Source organism: Pyrus communis, chromosome 2 (genome assembly GCF_041283825.1).
Source record: "Pyrus communis isolate YQ-2024b chromosome 2, ASM4128382v1, whole genome shotgun sequence".
NCBI classification, from domain to species: domain Eukaryota; kingdom Viridiplantae; phylum Streptophyta; class Magnoliopsida; order Rosales; family Rosaceae; genus Pyrus; species Pyrus communis.
In genome coordinates, this window is record NC_142566.1 from 18,739,536 (window position 1) to 18,764,883 (window position 25,348).

Genomic DNA, 25,348 nt, shown 5'->3' on the forward strand with positions numbered 1-25,348 from the left:
CGTGATATATTAGTAGCGCACTGTTTAGTTAGAAATTAAGTTATTGCTCATTTTCATTCGCTCTATAACTTTAATTTCATTATCCAAACTGTTTATTTTTGGGTCATAAATCAAGGATCATTCTGGTAAAGATTCACCTAACCATAAATCATTTAGCTATTTGATTGTCGTCTTCAACAAATTTGTTTTTTTTTACAACACTGTTTGCTTATTCATGTAGTTAATCGGATAACTAATATTTTTTATTTAAGTGAAATTTTTACAAATATGATCATATTTCAAAATGACCAATTCACATCATCATTAGGATTATTGTGAAGCAGATCAGTTAGCTTAACGTAGTTATTGACTTAATGATAAATTAACTTACTAACCAGTTAGCGCTTTTGTATATAGAATATACAAATTATCTTTTACTCTTGAAGTTTAAAGATTTATGAAACAGTTTTTATTGTTATATATGGTTTAGGAATGTGAATAATTTGTTCTTCTTAATTGACTTTCATATATTTTAGATTGATTTCATATTAGGAAGCTGGTTGCACTGTGAGCTACCAACATGTGGAGTACTAAACATTACAAGTCTCTCATCGTAGCTGAACCTAACCACAGATGCACCAAACTTCCTGCTTGAGCTCATCCAGAGCAATCCAACAGCCCTAGTCCTTATCCTTGACCTGCCTCTAAGAAAAGACCTAGTCATCCACCCTGACTGCCTCCAAACATTTTATCAAGACAACCAATTCGACACACCCTGGCTGAATCTTAAGAAACATGCTGATGTTAAACCCTACTTCTCTTCCTTGCTATACATCCGAAGCATAGTGTCTCCAACGGCGATTTGGTTCGGATAGAAGTGGAGGCTAGCGGGTAGGGAAAAGGCTTGGAGGAGATTATAGAAAACAATGCGAGTCTTGTTCGAATCTTAGAGACTATGATCTCAATTTTGGAAAGATGTAACAAAAATGGTGATGAAAGGTTTTCTGGATTTTCACAGAGATTGCAAAGAGAGAATGTTCCTCACATAATTGCTCGCACTCGTTCACACCTCACACCAAACGTGTGTGAGAGGGTATATTACAATTAAAGAGAGAGAGAAAGAGAGAAAGAGAGAGAGAGATTCTCACTTTCCATTACAATCAAATCCAACCATTCATGTAATCTACCCTATAAGATAGTTACAAGTGTCAACACAAAATCACTAACTTTAAGATTACATCTTAACTGCACATTTGGAATGTGATCCAACGACTTACATTAAAACTGGAAAACTAAGACTTAATCAAATACATATCTAGCACAAACACTTATATTCCAACACTCTCTTCTAAGTTTTGTGCTGAGATTACTCCAAGTGCCTTCCTCATGTAGTCAAATCGATCTTTGGCCAATGCTTTGGTAAAAATATCTGCTACTTGCTCCTCAATCTTGCAATACAACAGATCAATTTCTCCATCTTGTAAAGCATCTCGAGTGAAATGAAACCTTCTGTTTATATGCCTTGTTTTGTGATGATGCACTGATTCTTGGTTATAGCTATAGTCGAAGTATTGTCACATAGGATCTGTGTTGGTTCAACTCATTCTTCACCAAAATCTGAGAGTACAAACCTCAACCAGATTACTTGGGCAATGGCTTCTGCTGCTTTTGCAGTTAAGAGAGTAACACTACTGTGCTTGATTGATGCTCAAGAAAATACTCCAGAACCAAGACTAAATGCATATCCAGAGGTACTCTTCATGTCATCCTCACTCCTTGACCAGTCACTATCATAATAACCGATTAGCAATGCTTCTTTCCCCTTTTCATAGGCTATTCCATAGTCAAGTGCACATTGAATGTACCTAAGCACCCTTTTGGCTGTTCCCATATGTTTTTTGGTAGGTTATGCATGAATCTGGCTAACAGACTTGCTGCAAACATGATATCTGGTCTTGTAGCAATTAAATAGAAGAGACTCCCAACAATCTGTTTATACAAACTCTCATCAGCTTATTCACTTCCATCAACTTTATACAGTTTTTCATTCATTGCAAGAGGAGTAGCAACAGCCTTGCAATCCTTGAGAACAAATTTATCCAATAAAGTCTTTGCATATTTCTTTTGGTGCAAGAAAATGCAAGATTCAGTTTGTAGAACATCTAATCCTAGGAAGTGATGCAGCAATCTAAGGTCAGTCATTTCATATTGTATCATCATCTCAGTTTTGAACTTCATCATATCATCTTGTGAACTCCATGTGTATATGATATCATCTACATACAATGACACAATGAGTATTCCACTTTTAGAGGTCTTGATATATAGTGTTGCCTTACTAGGACTTCTATGAAAACCAGCCTTAGTGAAATATGAGTTGATGTCTTCATGCCAAGCTCTTAGAGCTTGTTTAAGGCCATACAATACCTTGTTGGGCTTGTAAACTTTATCTTCCTTGTTTTTAATCCCAAAACCAGGAGGTTGATCAACGTATACCTCATCATATAATACTCCATTCAGAAATGTTGACTTCGCATCCAAAACAGTTTACACCCTTTCTGTGCAACAAGTGCAACAAGTGTCCTAATTGTATCAAGCCTTGTAACTGAGGCAAATGTCTCATTGAAATCTACCCCTAGTTTCGGAGAATAGCCCTTTGCAACCAACCTTGCTTTGTTTTTCTGCACTAACCCTTCAAAATTTAATTTGGTTTTGTAAACCTATTTGACACTAATCACTGGTTTATCAGATGATCTACTAACCAACTCCAAGTATTATTCTTCTCTATCATTGTAATTTAATTCTCCATTGCTCTCAACCATGCTTCATCCTTGGCAGCATTTTCAAAAGTTTCAGGCTCAATAATGCACAAGTTGCAATTCTCATACACTTCTGCAATACTTTTATACTTAAGTGGAGTATGATCAAAATCTTGTGAACTAGGACCTCCACTTTGTTATGTAGCATCTATCTCAATTTGTGATTCTTCAAATCATGCATTTCTGATATCACAGCTTGAGCTAAACTTGATTCACATGTCTTTCTTTCCTTCTCAATGGACATTTCAACAAGTAGAATTGAAATACTTCTTTCTTCTTGTGCACTCCAATCCCAACATGTTTTTTCATTAAACAATACATCCCTGGAGATAATAACTTTTCCAGATTCAATATTGTATAGCTTATAGCCTTTCACAACTTCCATATCCTAGTAATACACATCTTGTGCTATATAAATCAAGTTTCTGCCTCTATTGTTCTGGAACATGTGCATAGCACAGTCAACCAAACATGCTTAAGTGCTTAATCTTTGGCTTTTTTCCATTGTAGGCTTCAAAAGGGTTTTTCTTATCCAAAGCTTTAGTTGGACTTATGTTTAAAACATTCACAGTAGTGTTAGCTACTTCAGCCCAAAACTCAAGTGGTATTTCTTTTCAAACATCATACACTTGGCCATTTCCACAATGGTCCTGTTCTTTCTTCAGCTACCCCATTCTGTTGTGGTGAATAAGCTACTGTGAGTTGTCTCTCCATTCCTATTTCTTCACAAAACCTGTTGAACTCCATGGATGTATACTCTTCCCCTCTGTCACTTCTCAATTTCTTCAACTTATAACCACTTTGCAATTTAACAGTAGCTTTAAACTTCTTAAATACATTGAACACTTCATATTTATGTCTCAAGAAGTAAACCCAACACATCCAAGTACAATAATCAATAGAGGTAAGAAAGGACCTATTTTTAGCTTTTGTAACAGTTTGCATTGGTCCACAAACATTATTGTGTACTAATTCCAGTGGGATAGTAACTCTACTTATTAGCTCTCTTGGAAAAGTATCTCTGCAATGTTTCCCAAGAATGCAGCCCTCACACACTTCCTTGGTGTTCTTGATCTTTGGTAAGCTAAGTACCATTTCTTGCTCCTGAAGTAACTTCAAACTATTCACATTTAAGTGTCCCATTCTTTTATGCCAGATCAATGTTGACTTACTCAGATCTTCCCTCAAAGCAAAGTGTAAGTCAGTCTGCAGCTTCAAAGGAAAACTTCTGTTTCTTTTCATTGGTACTTTAGCAACCAAATTGGAAATAGTGAGGTCATCATAAATCTTAACCTTGTTGTCACCACAAATAAAAAAATATCCATGCTCCATCATCTGCCTTACATTGAGTAGATTCTCTAGAAACTAGCATAATTTCGCTGATCTATCTTCTTGCTATTTTAGTGTCAACCGTTATGCTTCCTTTTCCAATAACATCAACTATTTATCCTGTGCCCATTTATACCTTTGCAGTTATGCTTCTATCAATATCAACTAGTACACCTTCTTTGCCAGTCATGTGGTTATTACAACCACTATCCACATACCACATACCTTCAATGGAATTCATATTAACTGCATTACTGGCATAAAACATAGTTAGAGTAGAGGATACCTGAGTTGCATAATTCAGCCGCTAAACATTTTTCTTGTTGTTGTAGTCCTTTGCAATATGACCAATTTTCCCACAACTGTGACATTTAGGTTTGCCTTTAAGAAAACATTCACCATAATGATACTTATCACAATACCTACAAGGATTTCTACCACCATTAGCAGTTGTAATTTGCTTCCCAGATTGATAAGTAAGCTTTTGAGCCCACTTTTTGAATTTTGGTTTCCAATTTTATGGTATCGATTGTTTTGATTTCCAGAATAATTGGTATGGTTGGGGTTCACACTGAGACTAGCAAAAGCTTTTTCAGTTTTGTTCTCATTATGCCTCTCCAGCCTTTGTGCAAAGCTCTTCAATAAGGCAACAACTTCTTGAACCTCAATCACATTTATATCCTTTGAATGCCCAATCACAGAACATATAGGATCATATGCAGAAGGCAAGCTAATTAACATTTTCTGCACAATTCTTTCTAGCCAATTCCTCTATAGCTTCTCATTTGATTAACTAGATCAAACAGTTTTGTAAGATACAGTGGCGGAGCCAGTAATTTAAGACAATGGGGGTCAAAAAATAGCTTTCAAAAATCGATATACTGTCATTTATAATTGTCCACGACGTGTTCTCATATTTTGGAAACGTTGTATTGCAACATCATTATTAATAGAATCATATACCTCTTTCTCAATGTACACAACCAAACTATTATTCAACCATTGATCACCCATCCTATTACGATGTGAATTCTTCACAATTTTCATCACCGAAAAAGCTCTTTCAACTAAAGCAGTTGCAACAGGTTAAATCAATGCTCATTTCACTAGCAAGTACATCAAGGGATACTGTCTATCCTTTTTTGTGTCCACCAACTTTTGTGCAAGGCTATTAATTCCTTTCAACGCAGAAAATTCATTATGCAAACGCATATCAAAAATATAATTCTTCAATTCATCTTCAAGAAGTGTGAGCTCCATATTAGAAAAATCTTTTGGATAAAATTGAGCAAGTCGAACTAACTTTTCAATGTCAAAAGATGAGAATAAGTCATCTGGGCTTAAGCATGCTACACAAAAAAGCAACTCTATACTTGTCTCATTAAAATGACTGTTCAACTCTTGAAGTTGCTTATCAATAACATCAATAAAGAGATCAACATGGTAGTGATAAAGGTTTGTCAAATTTTCAACTCTACGCCGTGACCTCCCTCGAGCTACAAAGATATCATTCATATCAGGAATATCAATATCATGCTTGCTACAAAAAGAAGAAACTTTATCAAGCCAATCATCCCATCCATTATCCCTCATTGCTTGTAGTTGTTGCTTACATGCTTTGACTAAAGCCATAGTGCTCACTATATCGAGATCTTTCTTTTGCAATGCATGTGACAACAAATTTGTGATTCCCAATATTTCTTTCATCAGAAAAAGACTAGAGACAAAATCAAAAGATTGCAAAAGATTTAACAAAATATCCGCTTCACCTATTTGATCAAGACTTACACCATCATCTACAATCATCTCAAGCACCTCAATTACAGAAGAGAACATATTAATCAAGCTTACCAAGGTACCATAGTGTGAGCCCCAACGTGTATCACTTGCACGTTTAAGACTAGTTTCTTGGTTCAAGCCTTGCCCACTTGGAAGCTTATAATTTTGAATAGCTTCCATAACTTTGGCTTGTTGTCTTTCTCTAACAATATCTTGACGTTTACATGATACTCTGACAATAGTAACAACATTATTAACCAAGCAGAAAAAGAGCCAATTTGAATATGATTTTTCGCCACGGCTACAAGAGCAAGTTGAAGTTGATGTGCAAAACAATGAAGATAAAATGCACTTTCATTTTCTTTCAAAATAAATGTCTTAAGGCCATTAAACTCACCTTGCATATTGCTAGCCCCATCATAACCTTGTCCATGCAATCTAGATATGCTTAATCCATTTATAGAGAATAACTGATCAATTGCCTCTTTAAGTGAAAAAGCAGTGGTATTAGGAACATGCTTTATGCCCATAAATCTTTCAACTACTTGTCCGTTGGTATTCACATAGTGAAGTACAACTGCCATTTGCTCATTGACTGATATATCACGCGATTCATCAACCAAAACAGAAAAGAAGGCATCATCACCAATATCAAACATGATACCATTGGTGGTTTCACATGTTGCTGCATACACAAGATATTTTTGAATTTCAGGTGATATTAACTTGAGATTTTCAGGAGCATTTTTAAACACCACATCTTTAATACCCTCATTATGATTTGCAAGAAACTTCAAAAGCTCAAGAAAATTACCCTTATTGCTTGAATCTTCACTTTCATCATGACTGTGAAAAGCAAAACCTTGTCGCAATAAAAAGCAAATGCAATCAAGTGATGCATTCAAACGAGTGCGATAATCAATACGTGCTTGATCTGACTGCTTGTGGACAATTGTTTTAATATGTTGATTTTGATTCATTAAAGCTTCACAATGAAGTAAAGCTTGGTTGTGAGCACTATTAGGAGCTCCAACATGAACTCGAAATCGACATTTTTTCTTCCAATTATGAAACCCTTTGCTAGTAAAATTGTCATTACCCGCTTGCTCTAGAATGTCTAGCTTGAAGAGATAACAACTTCGACAAAAAACAACATTTTTTGATATGCTATACTCCAACCAAGTAGGAAAGTCATCGAACCATTTCGGATTAAAACGGCGTTGTATTCTTGCAAATGACGTATATGGAAATTGATGGGTTCGAGGTTGAACCAATTCCCTTTGTAAATAAGCTCTTCAGACTTGATCTCTAATATTTGGATCATATTCTAATATCCGGAGTCAAAGCCTAGGATCTCTGGAAGATTTGTCATTATACTTTCTATGTTATTTTCATTTGAACTTTCAGAAATATCCGTTGTAGAGGGTGAGAGGTTATCTTCGGTTGATTTTCTCTTAAAATACCTCTCCATAACTATTTTAAATAATACCAAAAAGAGTTAACAACATAATATAAATTTGATCAAATTAACAGAAGTAGAGTTCACATAATCACAGACCAAGACAACCCCCACAAACCTTAAGATAAACCCCACAATTAATCTACATAATCAGTTTGCAGTATTAATCTGCAGCATCATCTGCAACATCACTCTGCATAATCAGTTTCCTACATGCCATGTTGACTTCAAGTACTATATCAATTGAGCATAATTTATGGATTCTTTCAGGTTAGTGTTTTTAGTTGTTTATGAAATATATTAAGTCTAATACCCAGACCTCCTCCTTCCTTAATCCATTCTATTATGCAATTCAGATTTCATTTTACATGTGATTGAATTTGTTTTATTCCTTTGTTTTCCATTTGATTGCCTTATCTTTTTCCTGCTACAACTTCATCATCGTATGTTAAAATCTTATATTGTTATCATTCATTTTGGTTTAGAATTACAATACAGGAATTAACATGAGTGAATTGATTCAATTTTTCTTATGTTGGTTTCAAATTTCCCACCCTTCTTTCACTCAGATTCTCCCCTCTCCAAATTTAAAAACTCAAACAAATAAATAATGAAATTTTAGATTAGAGAAACTTACTAGAGGAAGGACGTAGAGCTGAAAGAATGCAACCTGGAGAACAAGAGAGATCGTTAGGCCGTAAGAACGCACCTGGAGAACAAGAGAGATCGCTGGGTTCTGGTGTGGACTAGGTTATGGGAAAAGTCACTTTTCTAGTAGCGTGAGAAATGGGTTCTGGGAAAAGTCACTTTTCTGATAGAAGAGGGCGGGACTAGAAAATTGAAAGTTTATTAAAGGGGTCAAATATTTTTTAAAAGGGATAACTTATAAATCTATTGGGGTCAAGGAAGCCCAATGCCCCCGCATTGGCTCCGCCATTGGTAAGATAAACAGACAAGGACTCATCATCTCTCATTTCGGTATATTCATCCTTATACTCCAGAATTCATAGTTCTCACCATTGAAAATCAGAACTCTCAGCTTACCACCTCCAAATCCTACTATGTTAGACACAGATCACGCAAGCAATTTCTTCGAGTGTCAGACCATTTTGTTCACAGATTCAAACGCCTAGTATCAAGCGATCGAACATGGCTCTAAGGCCATGTTAGAATCTTAGAGACTATGATCTCAATTTTGGAAAGATGTAACGAAAATGATGATGACATGTTTTTTGGATTTTCACAGAGATTGTAGAGAGAGAATGTTCCTCACAGAATTGCTTGCATTCATTCATACCTCACACCAAACATGTGTGAGAGGGTATGTTACCGTTAGAGAGAGAGAGAGAGAGAGAGAGAGATAATTCCATTACAATCAAATCCAACCATCCATGTAATCTACCCTGTAAGATAGTTACAAGTGTCAACACAAATCACTAACTCTAAGATTACATCTTAGCTGCACATTTGGACTGTGTTCCAACAAACCAATTTTCCAAGACTATTTGGGGCTGATGCTGCAGATAAAGTATTAAGTGCCATTAGATAAGTTTATAGGGTATGATTATTGCTGGAATGTGTGCTAATCTGACCACTGTAACAGATGATAAATAATTGTACAAAAGTTGAGGATAAGTAAGGCAAGTCAATTTCAAATCAACTTTATGCATAAGGCAAGTCAATTATGAGTTCTAGTAATGTTGATAGAATAAACTAATCCAATTCAAAACGAATATTGCCACACTATATGTCGTTTGTTAAAAAAAAAAAAATTTAAACGCATATTGTGAAACATTATATAGAGTATCATTTTTGGAGGAAAAAAAGACAAACTTATTTTATGTTTTGATATGATTTAATAAATAAAAATAAAATCTCGGGTAAATTATATTTTGCATATAGTTTGGTTGAAGCCTTTTGATTTTTTTTTTTTTTTGGCTAAAATGACCTAATTTCAGCCCAGGACTGCTGAAGTTTGTAGTATGACATCTATTTCTCATTACTCTGTATCGTTGATATTTGGTCGATATCTTAATATATGATTTATATGTTATCGATAATTACTCTTAATTAGTTTAGCAATCAAAATTTAATTTTTTTTCACTTTATCAAAAGTCCATTAAACATTGACACTTTATTATCGTGAAGTTTCAAATTTGTTACGTAGCAAAGTATAAGTAGTTCATAACTCGTAAAACTTGTTATGTAGGAAACAAGACAAAAATCTCATAATTTTTTTGGATTCCTTCAAAGCTTTGATAACAATGATGAGGTGAGAGACATGGTTTATCTTGTGCAAGACCTCCGTGCGTGAATGATCTTTTTAATATCAAACAGATTACGTAATGAATGTTGCATGAACACGATGTTTTATATTTCGCACGACATGAACCAAAGTTTCTCATCTCAACTTTTATGGAAGTATTTCTTTTGTTCATACTTTGACCTACTGTAAAACCTTATACATGTGAGGTGGTAAATTCACTGCGGTCCCAACCCTCCTTGCTAGAACACCTTCGAGTTTTCTAGCACTACCATAAACCGTAGAGATTGACATCTCGAGTTTATTAGGGACTGTCCAGCTCGAGTAGCCCCTATATTCTACTACTTTCCACGTCCGCATCACCGACTTAAGGCCCCATGTGGTTTGGTAGAGGCCATGGTCACCGTCCGATGAGACTTGTCGAAGACCGCTAGACTGTCCAATCTGCTACGGGCGGCCAACGTATTCTGCATGGAACTGCCCTTAGACAAACGAAATCGATAATTATAGTGCTATTTTTTTTTCATGATTAATAAACATCGATATTTTAAGCAAATTAAAAAGACACTCATTACATCTGATTGGCCAAAAAAAAAAAAAAAAAAAGGAAAAAAAAAAAATGTTATGTATAGGTATTTCATCACGTTTTGCCAAACTCTTTTCTCTGAATTGATATTTTACGAACGTCCACTTGTTGCGGATGGAAATGAGTTTTTTTGCGTATATATTTCTTCGATTTCTGTTGTTTTCATGGAACTGTACGGACGCTTTTGTTGATATAGCTAGTGTAGTAATGATTCTTAAACAAGTTGGATAACAACATATACGAAACCGCAGATAATTTTGGGTGGAACAAAGAGTTTCAGTGCTTTGGCTCGATTGATCTAATGTTGACCAGACCTTTTTTAAGTGCTCGCTAATTGATGTGTATGCGCGCGCGCGCGTGTGTAAAAATGAATATCGTTTTCTTATTCACATTGTGACTAAAAATTTGCTGTTATTTTTGTGGTCTAGGGTTATCAATTTCCAAATTTTTTTACAAGTAGCTTTATATCATTTAGCGGAGGAAGAGGTTATGTATTATGATCTATTCCCCTTTCCTTAAGTCTAGAATATAGTGTGTTGAGAAATGTCCAAAGTATAGATAATTAAGAGCCTAAGAAATGAGGAAAGAAAACTAATTTGTATTCTTTATTGGGTCACTATCAAATTTTGTGGGTTAACAAAATTTCAACCCGTGTTTTAACAGGTCAATAGTAAATTCATTCAATGTGAACGAGATAACCAAGACTTAAACGATCCAGATATTAAAAATTTTATGCATGTCGTGGCATCTCATCCAGATTTGTAATATGACAAGATAAGTATGTGATTAGAATCAAGTTAATTAAAATACGACTCATTTTAACTGGTTAACAATGAGTGAACACTTGGTGTGAATAAGACAACTAAGGTTACCATGCGTCATTATGTTAGTCAGATTCACAATCTAACTCATTGAAATTTATGTAAAAAAGACAACTGATGCGTAATTCGGACATTAAAATTTTCATGCGTGGTATACATAATGTAACCAAGATTCTTGATTTAACAAGATAAGTACGTAACATGGACATAAATGTATCAAAAAAGAAATAAAAATTAACTACCCTCAATATTTAATATTTTGTTATAAGGAAGAAAGTATTTTGTTGCTCAAAGTTTCAAGAATGTACGTTGTTCTCTTCAATATACTGTGGCTTCTTCATTTAACTATTTCTACTTTTTTCGGCTCATTAGCCTCATCTCACCAGAATTTTTTTGGCTGGGTCTCTGCCGGATTCAAAATCTAATATCGTTGGACCTAAAATATGAGTGGGAAAAAGAGTATCATCGGCTGTGACTTGATATAAAGTACATATTGAAAAAAAATATATATTAAAGAAACATCTATCGCCCACAATTCCAAACTAGGGATTGATATGGAAAAATGGGTGAAATGCAAACTTCACCCTATATTGACGATATTTACCAATTCACTACGTAAATTTTGCCGAAACCTATTGTAGATTTCGAACTTTAGATTCCTTTTTTTTTTTTTTCCTCTAATTTCGACTAAATCTGAATGAGTTGATATACCCAACCATTGTAAATTTTCGTCGAAGGCAACCAATATGGATATCGGTATATGCATCAATATTTCCATAAATTTGCATATTGACATTTCCAATCGATATTTTAAACACTACCTACTGCTCAACTAGATCTTAAGTGACAATTGTTGTTCAAGTCTGAGGTGGTGGTTTTATGATTTGTGCGCTTGGCAAGGATTATGCGGATGAAACTCAATGTTTGTTAGAGGTGACTCATAGTAGAGATTTGCCGACAATTGCAAGATCATCAAAGGGCGGTGCGCTCTTTAGGTCGTTGTAGTGGTCCGAGAGATTCAAAATCATGTTTTCTTCTTGTTGCAAAGTCTTCAGGTGATGGTACAATGTTTATCTTGTGTTTCTTGGCGGTATTACGTCTGAATCGTAGGGTTTAGGCTTTGTGAGCTTATCTTTCCTATTGGTTAGGTGCGGGTCTCTTATCAGTGAAATAGGAATCGTACCTGTGAAGAGTTTATTTTGTCTTGTGTCATATATATATATATATATATATATATATATATATATATATATTTTTAATTGGTTTGTGGTTTCATTGTTTGTTTGCCTAACAAAGGACTATAAGAACATCTTCGTAATGACTCATAGCAGGGCTTCTTTGCTGAATGAGCGTCTTCTTTTGTAAGTTCATTAGAAAGTGATGCAAAGTTTTGTCCTCGTGATTGTTATCTTTTGCTTGGTTAAATATGTTACTCATTTATTCGATTAATGAAATACTTATTACCTTTAATTAAAAAAATAGTAATTAACAACTCTAAAGGTTTTTTTTTTTTTTTTTTTCTTTTTTTTTTTTTTTTTGTTTTTGGCTAAATAAGCAATTGGCAACCGTTTTGAGAGGTAAAATTGTGGGTTGGTTTGGACACTGGAAAGTTGTGCAACCAGGTCGGGCAATCAGACATTGGCCCTGGCAGGCTAGCCACTGTCCACTGAAATCGGGTGGCAAAGAATAGTCGAATAACTCACAAATTGTCACTACCTGCCTACAACTCCGATATAAATAAGCATAGCCATATTCATTGGACACAATGTCCTTAATCATTTACTGCCTTTAGCTATATCGATCAAAGAGAGCAACATGTATATTGTTTTTCCTCTTTACAATTTTCTTCTCATTGCTCTTTTTCCATTCATCTTATTACTTGCAAAACAAGTGAGATCACGGAAACCTAGAGCCAATCTACCTCCAGGTTCAATGGGTTGGCCCTATGTAGGTGAAACCATGCAACTATACTCTCAAAACCCTAATGTCTTTTTTTCCTCTAGGCACAACACGTAAGTAATTAAATCCACTGCATACGCTTATCAAGACGGGATGAACTTAATTTTTTTTTAATTAAATTTATGTTAATTAATGTTAGGTACGGAGAAGTTTTCAAGACTCACATACTTGGCAGTCCTTGTGTGATGCTGTCTAGCCCAGAGGCTGTGCGGTTTGTGCTGGTGACTCAGGCACACTTGTTTAAACCCACATACCCTCAAAGTAAAGAAAGATTAATTGGTCCCTCAGCACTTTTCTTCCACCAAGATGACTACCATGCACAGATTAGAAGATTAGTCCAAGGATCTTTGTCCTTGGATGTTATCAGAAGCTCGGTGCCAGATATTGAAGTCATTGCCATTTCTACCTTAGACTCGTGGTCTGGAAAAGTTGTTAACACCTTTTATGAGTTAAAGAAGGTTGGTCAAGGTTTATCATTTTATTTATAAATATGTATGTATATTTTAATTTTTTTAGTAATTTACTTCATTGTTTGAATATATATATATATATGTGTGTGTGTGTGTACTTTTGTGTCGTGTGTGTCTGTGTGTGTGTATGTATGTATGTGTGTGTGTGTGTGTACTTTTGTGTTGATGCATACGTATAGTTTGTGTCTGTAACATCAACTTGAAAATGGCATAATTTTACATGAAATTTAATATGCATGCATAAGTTACATTTATGCATGTGCAACGATAAACTATCCCCTCGTACAGTGAAAGTTTTAGTTTACATATAAAACAGTCGATTTTTTTTTTTTTTTTACTGCAAAAGTTTATAAACAATTCTCTTTTCGGTTCTTTTAAACTAATTTTAGAACCTCCAAACCAACAAGCTTTTGTTTACTACTAGAGATTTTTTAGGGTAGTGGCATGTGGTATTACTAAAGGAAAACTAACGAAAAATAAAAAAAGCCTTCCCTTTTAATGAAAAGCCCATTTTAAAGGTATAGTGAATAGTACCAGGGAAATGTATAAATGTGGTTTTTCATTAAAAGTGAACAGTACCGGGAGTGTTTTGTTAAACCTCCCTATTACTAATTCAATCATGCTATGTAACTGATCTTTTTTTTTTTTTTTTTTAATGTGTAGTTATAAACTTATTCTGACTATGAGTTTTTAAACTTTTTTAATTACTGTGTTATAAGTATTACTCGATGATGCTTGAACTAATTGGACTCTTCAATATCTCTAGGTATTTAGTTACTGATCATCTTCATAATCATGGCATGCAGTTCACCTTCGATGTTGCTGTCTTGTTTATCTTTGGTCACTTGAACAATCACTACAAAGAGATGCTCAAGAAAAACTACTATACTCTAGACAAAGGCTACAATTCTTTCCCTACAAAACTCCCAGGCACCTTGTACAATAAATCGGTTTTGGTAAGCATAATAATGTGCCAATAATTACCAATTTACTTACCGTGATCAGTTCGATCAGAAGGTACTTATCAAACTAAGTAACTCTCGTTTTTTTAATGTTCAATTCTTGTACAATATCTTTGTGCGACTGCATGGGAATCTAAATTCATTTGTAAAGGCAAGGAGGAGACTGAGCTTAATTCTCGGTGAGATAATAAAAGAGAGAAAAGAAAAGAGTTTGGTGCGTAAAGATCTATTGGGCAGACTATTGGACTTCAAAGATCAGAAGGGAGAAACACTAACACACGATCAAATCGTTGACAACATCATTGGAGTAACGTTTGCTGCTCAGGACACCACAGCCAGTCTCTTAACTTGGATGATCAAATACATTCACGATGACTCAAAGCTTCGAGAAGCTATCCAGGTCAGAATTTATAACTTTAATAATGTTGTTTAGATATACAAAACTATCGCATTTGCTAATACTGTCTCTAGTGAAGGTGGATTCGATCATTATACGTAACACACACTTATATTATAGAGTGTCAGCAAGTGCGTCATTTTTGTCTATTTAAAAAGTATTACGTACTCTTGTTAATAGGCCTCATTTTGCATCAATATTAATTAGAACCAAATGTTACGGTACGTTAATGAGAAGTTATCATATACAGATAGAACAGAAGACAATTTTTGAATCAAATGAAGGAGGAAGTCATTCGCTGAGTTGGTCGCAGACTAGAAATATGCCCCTTACCAGCAGGGTAAGTACAGTTTGACAAGCTCATATATACTTTTCAAGAAAATCTTAGGTATATATAGCATTTTTACCGTGGTACAGTGGAATGTTTTGGGTGTTATCACAACAACGCTACATAGTGGTTGTGATCTATGCACTGGCAGAGCTACACCCACGACTAAGGTGGGCTGTAACTTAGGGAGATTTAGTTTGAAGTTTTGCTAATAGTATATGTATTATACTTATGTATAGCCCACCTAATTACGTTACTTTATGGTAATTATTTTATCTAGTCCACCAAAGAAAATATTGACTCTGCCCTTGGATCTACGTGTTACATATATTTTAATACTTTTACTTTAGGTTATAATATTTACAAAATAAAATTGCGTAGAACATAAGAAAATTAATAACATCACATACTGATATTACGATCACATCAAAAGATATGTCATTGATGCTAGCTGATGAATACTAGAAACCAATAATAAATTGATCACATGTCGCGCGTCGTGGTTTGTGGGCGATGTCTATCACTGATTTTCACTTAATTATACATTTCACATTATTGAACATAAAACATTAAATACAACCTTAGTTCCTACTTTCTCAAATAAATTCTTCTTCTAAAATGCATCAAAGTGAACGAGACACTAAACTGGGATTTGTTTCGTAGGCTATAAAGGAGAGCTTGAGGATGGCAAGCATCGTCTCCTTCACCTTTAGGGAAGCTGTCGAAGATGTTGAATACAAAGGTAGGCTTAATGATGTCATTACTTTCCTAACGAAACTTAAAAGCAACACGTACGCCCTTAATTTGTATTTACATCTCTCGTCACCTCAGAGGTGTAGAGATAGAGGAGTGGTATCCTCATTACAGGTAAGTTCTTCTCGGAGCCATGACAAGGAAAATAGTAGTAGCTAGCTAACTTTACTGTTGGAGATTGATAGCACAAACACAAATGACATCGCCTGGAAAGAGAAAGATCCAACTCAATTATTGACTTTGTATAGTAGTACATTTTCTAGTGACCTATATTTACAAGAACCCCACTCTAACAAAAGGCAAAAACTCAGTCCCTGTCAAACCCTAGCAGGCACATTATTAATTGTCAATTCCCCTGCTGTAATTCCGAAGAGAAACTTAAATCAACAAGTTCACTTACAGGAAAAGAATGAAAATTAAGAAAGAAACCCTAGTTATGAAAATGTGAAGTTAACTTAATTAGTTGCCTGCTTTTTGTCATGTCCAACAGGATACTTGATCCCAAAGGGATGGAAGGTACTGCCTTTGTTCCGGAACATCCATCATAATCCTGAATTTTTTGTTGATCCGCATAAATTCAATCCATCAAGATTTGAGGTATATGTGGGCATTGTTTGAACGTAAATTAAAGAAAATCTAATGAGATTCTAACTAATTAGTTCTGTTTAATTTGTTGCATCAAAGCTCGGAGTAAAACCCAACACATTCATGCCATTTGGAAATGGACTTCATATATGTCCAGGAAATGAAGTTGCCAAGCTGGAGATGCTTATTTTCATCCACCATCTTGTTAACAAATTTAGGTAAGAATGTATCGAGATATATATATATATATATATATATATATATATATATTATAAATCAGAGAGGTCAAAAACTCAAATTTTGATATTGGTAGTGTTTAATCTGCTGCAGATGGGAAGTGGTGAGGTCGAGTGGTGGGGTTCATTACGACCCATTTCCAATACCTCAGCAAGGACTTCCAGCCAAGTTTTGGAAAGATTCAAGCCAGTTAAGGACCACTAGGCCAGGCTAGCAGGGAGGAATGAAAAACTGATGGAGTATATGTATACATGCATGTAGTAGTGATAACTGATCATCTTGTTACCTCAGTGAATATATATATATATATATATATATATATATATATATAGCCATTGATTTTTCTTTTCTGTTCTCTGTAGTGTCTACCACTTCACAGAGAGAGTCCAACAAAAATACATAAATGTAAGCTCTTACGATTACTCAAGTGGTGATAATGTGTGGGGAAACGAATCATTCTCATTCATTTCCCTTTTATTGTAAACAAAAAATAGAGTTAAAAAAAAAAAAAAAATATATATATATATATATATATATATATCTCTCTCTCTCTCTCTCTCTCTCTAAAGAAGCTTTAATTTCTTCTTAATAGATGATGGTGGGCACGAATTAATCTATGTCTGGCTCGGGTAAGCTATAAACTAACCAAAAATAAGGGAGAAATATAACCACTCATATATAGGCTTAAGCCTAAACCATACAAAAAGAAAAACAGAAGACTATTAACTACATTGTAAAATATGAAGAATTGGTACAGAGGAGGAGGAAGATGATAGAGAGAAACAAAAGAAATTCTAGAGAGAGAGTTTAAAGAGAGAAATAGGATTTGTATTAACTAAGTAAATGAATATTACACACACTGTTTTTATAAGAGAAATCCTAACTACTTTTAACCAAATACTAACAATCTTACTAACTATATTCCTAACTGTATTACACTTGTACCCTTAATACTTCCCCTCAATCTCAACTGGGGAAACCCAGTTTGAGATTGGAAGAACATTTGCAATCATTGTTATTAAACCATAAAACAGAACACAGATTTGAACCATCTGTAATCTTACAATCCCACTTCATCCAATTTGAGACATCTGCTTGATCTTCATAGCTGCAATAATGGAACCCTTAAAGGATATGGGCATCTCTGTAGCACTTTGACTGAGCACCACCTAGAGCTCCTACCATGGCAATAGCTGCAGTAATAGTTATATGAAGACCAATTGGCTGATGTTGAAGAGATTCTGCATGAACATATGGCCCTCCCTTGCTTTTGAAGGTCAACATTAGCAGTCAGTCCTGGTCCACCACCCTGATCTCGACTTCTATCAGTGCCTTTGTCATTTTCAGCAAAATCCACTTGTAATTGTCGGCCATTGATCTCATAACCCTAAAGATTATGACAAGCACTTAGAGTAGTCTCTCTATCAATAACTAGTCTGAAAGATACAACAGGACCAACCTCCTGGCATATTTCTACAAGTTGTTCCTCATTCTCATCCTTAGTTTCTTCACACAACCATACACCAGAGAGTAAGCGCATATAGTCAAACCATATCACCAAAGCCTTGAATCAAACAAGTGTACCCCATGACCTCTTTGTAGCTGTTAACCAAAAAACTTTTGTCTGTTAGTCCAAATTTCTTCCACCGCCTTACAAATAAAAACATCATGTATTCCTCTACCTCTATCAGGAGTTTTACACAAGAACAACCTTCTTAAAGTAGTTGTAGCACATCCTCATGCCAGTATAACAACTCCTCATGGGACTACCCTTCGTGGGATTTACCGTCAACAATTTCATTTAACATTGGCATCGGCCTTTAAAACAAAAAATTAACAAACTATAGTGTGGCATCTGCCTTAACTATGGTACCACGGGATCACCCTTTGTGAATTTTACCAAAAAACAACTACTCTTAATAGTGGCATCGGCCTTCACAATTTCAACAACAGAAAATCAACATCTATGTAGGATTACCCTTCGTGGGATTTACCGTTTACAACTTCTTCAAAAGTCATCGTATAACTGGATTTACTGTAGATTCATGCTAACAACTCAGTTGGTTAGACTCAACATTATAGGCTAAAATAAGGGAAAATTACTACACAAACTCCTTAATAGAATTGCAAAAACTCAGTGAAGCAGAGAGACAAGAATTGGATACTGCAAAACTTCCTGAGTAATTCGACAATGAACACAAGAATCCAAGAATCCATGCCCATTTCACCAAACATATCAAGATTTGCAGAAAATTCAAACCCAATAAAGAGACTAAGCAGAATTTCAGTAACAATCTAAGGCAACAATCTTGAACAAATATACTTCCAACAGACAACACTTGCCACAACCAAGGAGTAGAACTGTAATTCTTAACCAGCAATTAAAGACTTGAACCCAGAAAAGATCCATTCTAATTGTTCAAGAATTTAGAGAAAATGGACTGAAAACATAACCTTCAAATGAAACGTTTAAGCTAGAACTTTCTTTAAACACCTGGACTGCATTAAGCATTGATGCCAAGGCCATTCCTCAACATTTGTTCTCTGAGGATTCAGCCCATGCTAAGAATCAGATTCAAGAAAACCCGGAAGGAAATTACATGGATATTTCTAGCATTCGAAACAAGAAACAGAGAAAGAACAATCTAGGCTTTTTCTACAAATGGCAGAGGCAACGCAGCCAATATACTTGACTACCCAGAGAGACCCACTTCACCTTCACCCTTCTTTTCATTATCCAGAGTCTTTGTAGTTTTTCAAGATTGGTCTCAGAGACTTGGCTGTGAGGTGAACTCTTCACCTTTTTAGAGGACTCTGAGACCAAATAAGGAGAGCTCTTGTCGATAAAGTCTGCATCTTGTTTCAAACGAGTGGCTATCTTGTTCTGGAATTGCAAACGAAAAATTAAAGTGTTGCAGGAGAGTTTGGGTTTCTTCAGAACCTTTGATTGTTCGCTTGAAGCCGATGCATATGTCAAATTCATCAAGATCAATGGTGAAATCTCAATTCATGTCGCATAAAAATCAACCCAAGAACAATCGCAGAAGCATCTAAAATCTAATGAAAATTTGAGGGGAAACTAAACTAGAGAAGGAAAATAAAAAAAAATGCAAACTACTAAGAAGTGGAACCATCAGAATCCATGGCATGAACCTGGCTCTAATACCATGTTAACTACATTGTAAAGTATGAAGAATTGGTACAGAGGAAGAAGAAGATGATAGAAAGAAACAAAAAAAATTCTAGAGAGAGAGTTTAAAAAGAGAAATAAGATTTGTATTAACTAAGTAAATGAATATTACACACTGTTTTTATATGAGAAATCCTAACTACTTTTAACCAAATACTAACAACCTTACTAACTATATTCCTAACTGTATTTCTAACTGTATTACACTTGTACCCTTAATATGTTAACAGAAATGCAGAAAACACAGAGATGCAGAAAGAGCATGTATCGAAGAAGAAAAGAGAGAAGGGAATGAGAGAGAGAGAGAGAAAGTAATTGATTACATTGATACTGAATTGATCTTTACAACTATGAGAATACAGTTTATATAGCCATCATGACTAACTTGCAGCCTAAACTATTTAACTAACTAATTTTGGTAACAACTCTAACAACCTTTGGATATTGTCAACATCCCCCCTCAATCTCAACTGGCATTGCCCAGTTTGAGATTGAAGGAGACCATCCATCAATCAACTTCTTACAATCACAGAAATCAAGAAACATAACCTTCTTCGGCAATCGGCCTTTAATGAAGAAAGGGAACAAAAACTGCACTCCAGCAATCGGCCCTAATGGAGTTGCACACAATAACAACAAACAAAACTTGTCAAGAACGTTACTCCTGCTATCGGCCTTTAAGGAATAACATCCAATATCTGAGACAAAATTTTTCACTCTGGCTATCGGCCTTATAGAGGAAACAAATTGCATTCAACATACTCTTGGCAATCGGCCTTATGGAGTGCACAAATCTCAAACAAGAACTAGTCAAACAGTAGAAAGGAATGGTTATCGGTCTTTGTATTCCTTCAACAATCTCACAAAAAATGGCTATCGGCCTTATCAAACAAACTAGCATACAAGAAACGTCATCGAAGAAGAAAATTTTCAGTGCAGAATTGAGTAACAAAACCTGAGACTTGAGTGGATGATCAGAAAACCCCATCACAGAAGCTTTAACAAATCAGCTACCAAAAAACCTCGACGAATAGAAAGAAACCCTCAACGATCACAGCAAAAGAACAGCCCCGAAGATCGAAACAATTATTCAAACCCAGAAAAGATTATCAAAAGTGAGAATATTTCATGCCTTCTTCATTGAGACAATTAAACAAACAGATGAAGTGCATAAAGAAAGACGAAACCTAAAACTGCAGTACGTCATTTGAGCAGCAATCCAGAACTAACAAATTGAATCCCCAAGGCCATTTTCAAGAATCAAAATTACCAACTAAGGAATTAAACCCAATTCACAATCCATTGTGCTGATCAAAGATTGAACAACCAAGAATGGCTTCGTGCCCATAACAATCTTTAACTACTCAATTAGAAATGGCTTTGTGCCCCCAACAATCTTTGACTATTCTTCTACTGATCATAAAAATAAGAAATCTACCCAAATCGTATAAGAACATACATGTTTTAACTTCGAAAAATCTTTACAAAACACAGAGATCAAGAAGAACTTGGAAACTTTCACCTGAGTCAGCACCAGAAAAACGAGACAAGCAAACTTGCCATACCTGAAATCACCATTAACGAAGCAGCAGCAGAACTGGAAACGTAGCAGACATTCAACTCTCACAGTAGAATCACTGGCTCGATACCATGTTAATAGAAATGCAGAAAACACAGAGATGCAAAAAGAGCATGTATCGAAGAAGAAAAAAGAGAAGGGAATAAGAGAGAGAGAGAGAGAGAGAGAGAGAAAGTAATTGATTACATTGATATTGAATTGATCTTTACAACTATGAGAATATAATTTATATAGCCATCATGAATAACTTGCAGCCTAAGCTATTTAACTAACTAATTTTGGTAACAACTCTAACAACCTTTGGATATTGTCAACAAAGACCACATTTTGTGTCGGGGTGCAGATCTTCTTTTCTGCTCTTAATGTTTCTGCACTCTTGTTTCTTCTTCTCTCATATTTCTTTCTTCTTTCTTCTTTCCTGAAGTTTTTCCTCTTCCTCTTCTTCTTTCTGTTTGTTTTTGTCTCTTCCTTATTATTTTGTACTCTAATTTTTCTTGTTCCTAAATTTTGATTTAGGAATATAGGAATTAGAGGTTGTGTTTAAATATGATGTCTAATCTAGGAATTTCAAATATTTACGGATTTACATATATTCCTAATCATTTTGACTGCGAGGAAAAGCCCAATACATGAGATCTTACATAGATACTAATGTCTTCTTCCATTTTAGGGGCTATGAATTTGAACAATTTGGCAAATGTGGTCATCTTTTTTCAAATCCTGAATTCGTGCATGATGGACTAGTAATTCTTTTGAAAATTAAATTTGTTAGCATCTATAGTTTGTTTGGGGTTGCCTTGCTTTTGTATTATATATGAAGCGTTTTTTAACCTTGTTATAAACAAATAGAAAATTTCATTAAGGTAAAGTTTAGGTCCCTTTGGACACATACTATACAAAGAAGACGAGGAGAAGTTTTAATCTTGTAATTTATGTGACAATCTTTTCGCAAGAAGCACAAATTAAAAGTAGTTCTTAAAGCATTTTAGACAAAATTCATTGATCTCTGTCAAACAAATTACTTGTAGTTTCTCTTAAGAGGTTTTTATATATTTGGATTTTGATTCTTTACTTAGATTAAGAGGTATTTAGTATTGCTTTTTGTTATTTAAAAACAAATTTTGCATCAATGTTGAGATTACTTTTGTTTATTTTGAGATAAAGAATTTTAAAATTTTCTATAACCATGATATTTTTATTAATTTAATTTATATTACAAGATGAAAATTCGAACTTCGACACAAATAAACGTAAAAAAAGAATGATATTAAGCCGATTAGAACTGGACTACTGAAACCTGGCCCAGCTACAATTAGGCGCGTAAAAAATAAAATTTCTGGCCCAATTAGTCAAGAGTATCAAAACACCCAAAAGACCATCAAATTCCTTCCAAATTTGATTTGCATTGCAAACCAAGGCCTTCTCAGAGCTTCTGGGCGAAGAAAGATCAAATTCCTCCAGAGAAGGACACTTTCTTCAACCTTCATACTTCACGCGTCGCTCAATGGTATGCTTCTCGATGCAATTTCCAGCTCAAATTTTCAATCTTTCAACATCTTTAGCTCATTGTTTGGTTAATCTTATTTGGGAAAACTGCATACTTTTAACGATTTAATTTGATCGATTGATGGAGTTTGAAAAATATGTATCTGGGTTTTTGAATTTGATGAATTTTGGATGGTGGGTAGGGTTTTGATTGACTTGGTTTGTTTGAATTTGGTAATGGGTTGATAGGCAAGCCTTTACAGAGGGGCATCTAGGAAGGAGAAACCCAGAGGGCGACATCATGGGTTAACTCAACAAAAGAGGCAAGAGATTAAGGAGGCATTCGAGTTATTCGACACCGATGGCTCGGGTACTGCAAATTTAGTGTTTTGATTAAGATTTTTTTGAAGGGTTTGATGTTGTTGGCTTATATTGTCTGTATAAGAATGTTTGATTAAATTCGTGGTTCTTTTATTTTGACCATGTTGTATTGTTTAGGCACTATTGATGCCAAGGAGCTGAATGTTGCCATGAGGTATGAGTTCTTAACTTATGCTTTGTGATTAGCCTGTCATGTAAATGCCTACAGCTGAAAATGTGTTTTTTTTTCGGTGACAGGGCTCTCGGTTTTGAGATGACCGAAGAGGTAACGTAACTTATCCGCCTGTGTACATTCACTTGTTAACCTCGTGTTTTTAGGGTCCCTTTTTGAGTGTGATGAAGAGTGAGAGAGCCTTACCTATGATACTGTAATGCATATGAGTACAGTTTTCCAAAGGGATGTGCTGTCCACACACCCTATTTTACTTCTCACACGCCCCTTGGTAATTTCTGTTCGTTGATCTTCTTCAATTCATCCGATCCAACGTCCGAAAATTAAAAAGGTGTGTGAGAAGTAAAATAAGGTGTGTGGATATCACACCCCATTTCCAAAAACTATATTGTATATGCTTTGTCTCTAAATTCGCTCTTCTTGGGTCCACATAAAACCTGGTAGTGAGGCTGAGTAACATTTTCCAAGAGGAAAATTAGATGAGCTGTTGGTTTCCTTACTCTAAAATCCTTGGGAGAGGTGGGGGGGAGATTCTCTAGTTACTGGTCTTCTATTCTTTGTTGATTTCTACGCCGTACTTGTTTTCTTTTTCATGTTTCTTGTGTTCTCTGGAACCTCACTAGTGAACAAACTCATTATTTAGATTTCTTGAGAATCATAGTAGTTCTCTTTCTACTTGGTATTCTATGTTTGGTGCGGTGAATGAACATGTTGTTTCTCTGCAGCAAATTAATCAAATGATTGCAGATGTTGACAAGGATGGCAGTGGTGCTATCGACTTTGATGAGTTTGCTCACATGATGACAGCCAAAATTGGAGAACGAGACACAAAGGAGGAACTCATGAAAGCATTCCAGCTCATCGACCTAGATCGCAATGTATTGTTTTGCTTATTAAACGTTAAATTTGTTTCAGTTTGGAGTGGTTCAACTTCAAATACTTGTTTTGTTTCAATCTATCAATACCTAATTCCATTCTTTCGGCATTTGAATTCAGGGCAAGATATCTGCAGCAGACATTAAGAACATTGCAAAGGATCTGGGTGAGAACTTCACTGACAGAGAGATCCAGGAGATGATTGAGGAAGCAGACCGAGATCGTACGTGCTTAAATATATAATCCGTCCTTATTTTGATGCCCTCAACTTTTTCTTCTACGTGCTTTGAAATCATTGAGCATAATTTCGCTAATAGCAGAAGTTATGACTTGAAATATACAGGTGATGGAGAAGTTAACGCTGATGAGTTTATCAGGATGATGAAGAGAACAGCATACGGTTATTAGAACTTGAAAGGTTTTAGCCTTCTGCGTGATATCGAGGTCCTGATCCCGTGCAGAATTATTTTGTGATGTATTTATAACTTTAAACAAAAGCCTTCGTTTCGCTTTGACATTGTTTTGTAGAAATCTTGGACATAACTATGCCTAGTATTGTGGTGTGGTGGTGGTACGTCTGTAAAATGTTGAATATTTGCTCACGAAAAATGCAATGATGATTGATGGTATTACTACTATTATTTTGGTTACGATGGAAGGGATCGAAGTTTTGACCTCACCGTAATCGTAACTCATTTCCCCTTTCTTACTCGCCACTTGCGCTAACCTCGAGTCTCAAATTTAACAAGGAAGAGAACAGTGTTGCATGACATTTTTGGAGCGTGAATAACAGTTTCTAACCTTTACATTCCATTGGAAAATTGTCGAATTATTATGGGGCTCATGTTATATCTCGTTTCTGTGATCAGAACAAAAACTTTAGTCGGTTCAAACAAAGAAATGCCTTTGCATATGTGGGGTTGAGCCAATTGAGCGAGA

General features: G+C 35.2%; 2 protein-coding genes and 1 pseudogene across 4 annotated transcripts; 2 read left to right on the top strand and 1 right to left on the bottom strand.

The window, feature by feature from the left end:
* Positions 1–5,015: 5,015 nt before the first annotated feature.
* LOC137747847 (uncharacterized) lies at positions 5,016–6,986 on the bottom strand (annotated as a pseudogene).
* Positions 6,987–12,803: 5,817 nt separating this feature from the next.
* LOC137747608 (abscisic acid 8'-hydroxylase 4-like) lies at positions 12,804–17,192 on the top strand. Of its 3 annotated transcripts, none has more exons than XM_088685386.1 (9): positions 12,804–13,047; positions 13,134–13,452; positions 14,271–14,420; positions 14,578–14,826; positions 15,074–15,163; positions 15,815–15,893; positions 16,395–16,501; positions 16,589–16,707; positions 16,820–17,192. In XM_088685386.1, exons 1-9 carry the CDS (start codon positions 12,851–12,853, stop codon positions 16,938–16,940), a joined length of 1,431 nt encoding a protein of 476 aa, XP_088541512.1. In that variant the 5' UTR covers positions 12,804–12,850; the 3' UTR covers positions 16,941–17,192. The 3 variants fall into 3 exon arrangements, with proteins under 3 accessions (XP_088541512.1, XP_088541514.1, XP_088541522.1); XM_088685388.1 differs by having other exon boundaries at positions 16,803–16,941; XM_088685396.1 differs by having other exon boundaries at positions 12,834–12,852.
* Positions 17,193–22,863: 5,671 nt separating this feature from the next.
* Positions 22,864–25,047, top strand: LOC137747555 (putative calcium-binding protein CML20). Its single transcript, XM_068487685.2, has 7 exons — positions 22,864–23,002; positions 23,230–23,350; positions 23,479–23,515; positions 23,599–23,626; positions 24,259–24,411; positions 24,530–24,632; positions 24,753–25,047. Exons 1-7 carry the CDS (start codon positions 23,000–23,002, stop codon positions 24,815–24,817), a joined length of 510 nt encoding a protein of 169 aa, XP_068343786.2. The 5' UTR covers positions 22,864–22,999; the 3' UTR covers positions 24,818–25,047.
* The last annotated feature ends 301 nt before the right edge of the window (positions 25,048–25,348 follow it).

Bases quoted from the DNA above. Each gene is read 5' to 3' on its own strand.
- LOC137747608 (XM_088685386.1), top strand. From the start codon at position 12,851: ATGTATATTGTTTTTCCTCTTTACAATTTTCTTCTCATTGCTCTTTTT. The intron at 13,048-13,133 runs GTAAGTAATTAA...AATTAATGTTAG, and splicing joins TTTTCCTCTAGGCACAACAC to GTACGGAGAAGTTTTCAAGA. The intron at 15,894-16,394 runs GTAGGCTTAATG...CATGTCCAACAG, and splicing joins CGAAGATGTTGAATACAAAG to GATACTTGATCCCAAAGGGA.
- LOC137747555 (XM_068487685.2), top strand. The intron at 23,351-23,478 runs GTACTGCAAATT...TGTATTGTTTAG, and splicing joins ATTCGACACCGATGGCTCGG to GCACTATTGATGCCAAGGAG. The intron at 24,633-24,752 runs GTACGTGCTTAA...TGAAATATACAG, and splicing joins TGAGGAAGCAGACCGAGATC to GTGATGGAGAAGTTAACGCT.